We start from the raw sequence: 2,073 nt of genomic DNA on the forward strand, positions 1-2,073 counted from the left end.
ACCACATGTTCAAACACCAGCCGTGGCTTCACATTCGGTGCAAAGAGGATGCAAAGAAAATCAAGTTAGAGCAGCCGCCTAATGTCATCAAGGTGGACTGGATCAACTACGTTCTGCAGACCGGAGCGGGAAGCAACCAACGCCTCCACCACCAACGCGGAAGAGCTTCTAGTACTGACGGACGAAGCGTGCGCTCAGTGGGGGAAGAGCCGTGGAGCTCTGCCGCCAAAGCTCCTGAGCACTGTATTCCGTTTGAGGGAGATGCCCTGGTACCTGTCCTACGAGCTGACACACTGGCTGTCGTGTCTGTCCTACGACAGCACGTTCTAGATTGTGCGCGTAGCAAAAAGAGTAAAAAAGGTGCCAGCATGTTCGAACCCCCAGCCGGTAGTACCGGCTCGGTCCAGGCTCAAATGTCGCGCAAAAGCGCAAATCCCCAGACGTGGACGTACAAGACAAGCGGCCAGTCACGCGACGCAGGACGCTGGAAGCCCAGGCAAGTGCAGACGCTTCGGAGCTAGGGGAGACGCCCATGGGTGTGTCAACGTCGTCGGAGGCAGGTGATGAAGACGATGCCGACGTACTCGCCGTGCTGCAGCAGAACCGTGCATTGACCCACGATGCGGTGCCCGCCGGTGGTACCGTCACTAACGGAGGCGGGACAGCATCAATGTTGGCAATGAAGGAGGCGCGCGGGCGCTCGGCCACGACGTTTCGCCCAACGACACTTAAGCAGCAGATCTACAACGTCATTGGCCACACCGACAACCAAGGTAAGGACGCTCAATGTATTCTTGAATGTACGCAGGCCCGTGAATCTCGCATCCGAGAGGCTTCGCCCGTTTTACGCGGGGCATTTGATTTCGGATTTCATGTTCGCGGCCTCTCCGTCATGCACTTTGAGCGCGTACGGCGAGCGACACCGCTGGATGCGTCCGGTTCCGTGATCAATATGACAGATTTTTCCAGGAAGAACGGCCTCCAATCAGCCACAACCGACCCTTCGTAGACAGTGTTCATGGATGCACTTACTAATCTCCGTCGATTCGGAAGGAAGTTTTACAACGCAGACACTATGGACGTTCTGAATGCTGCTGTCAAGTTTATTGAGGATTTTACTGACGAAAATGAACCGGACAGAGAAACAACGAAGCGCCTGCTGCTATGGATCAATATGAAGGTGAGCAAGTTTCGTGGTCTGGTCATCTCTGACGGCCTGGCGGTAGCAATCCTAGTCAAAGACGAGCTCTCCCTTCACGACTCGCTACTAACGGAACTGCTCTATGATCTACAAAAAAAAAGTGATCGAGCTGGAGGCTATGCTGAAAGCGCAACAACACGCGACCACTTCGATGCATAGCCGACCGCGATAGTCTCGGTCGACCAAAGAAAGTAGTGGAGTACCCAAGAGCCTGGCGCGCACTTTGCCGAAGCAAGGATTGCTCGAGCTGTGCCTCAAGTACCTGTCAAAAACTGGGTGCAATGGAAACGGTGTCCCAGCAAAGTGCTTTTCCAAGTACCGCGCACATTTTCGGCCCAAGTCACTTTCTCCAGAAGCCAAGACCCATATTGAGACCCACTTCGGCGGACTCGCACCGGAGTTCGTCGACCTCTGACGTGGAAGGGTCTTCGGCGTACCTTTGCACACTTCTCCACTGTGTCCAACTGCAGCTAGTCTAGAATCAAACGAAAATGCTGTACGCGAGCGGATGACTGCGACACACAACAAATACATGACCAATTTGGAGACACTTAGTGCGTATTGTAGGACGGAGACCGCGAAAGAAGTGGCGACGACTGCAGCAAAATACGGCGTAAAGCCCCTGAAGTCGCTGGATGAGGAGCTTACGACGGGAATCGATGACAACATGGTCGCGCTCCATACCAATCTCGCTATCGCCTCCGCCCTCTCATTGGCAGACTTTGTCCGCCTCGTGCGGAGTGGAAGTCAAGCATGGTCCCCGATCTCAACGTTCTATTGCGAGGAATTAGGAGACACTCGGACCCAGTGGAGAAAAAGCAGCCAGTCACGCCAGCATTTCTCCGGCTACTACATCATCATCTCGACTTCGG

General features: G+C 54.3%; 1 protein-coding gene across 1 annotated transcript; it reads left to right on the top strand.

Annotated features, from left to right (window-relative positions):
* Positions 1–5: 5 nt before the first annotated feature.
* Positions 6–1,009, top strand: PITG_22524 (uncharacterized protein; the record flags this gene model as incomplete). The annotated part of the gene is made up of 2 exons (XM_002909722.1): positions 6–269; positions 428–1,009. The coding sequence occupies 2 exons, from the start codon at positions 6–8 to the stop codon at positions 1,007–1,009; spliced, it is 846 nt and encodes a 281-aa protein (XP_002909768.1).
* Between the last annotated feature and the right edge of the window lie 1,064 nt (positions 1,010–2,073).

Source organism: Phytophthora infestans, genomic scaffold (genome assembly GCF_000142945.1).
Source record: "Phytophthora infestans T30-4 supercont1.3792 genomic scaffold, whole genome shotgun sequence".
NCBI classification, from domain to species: domain Eukaryota; phylum Oomycota; class Peronosporomycetes; order Peronosporales; family Peronosporaceae; genus Phytophthora; species Phytophthora infestans.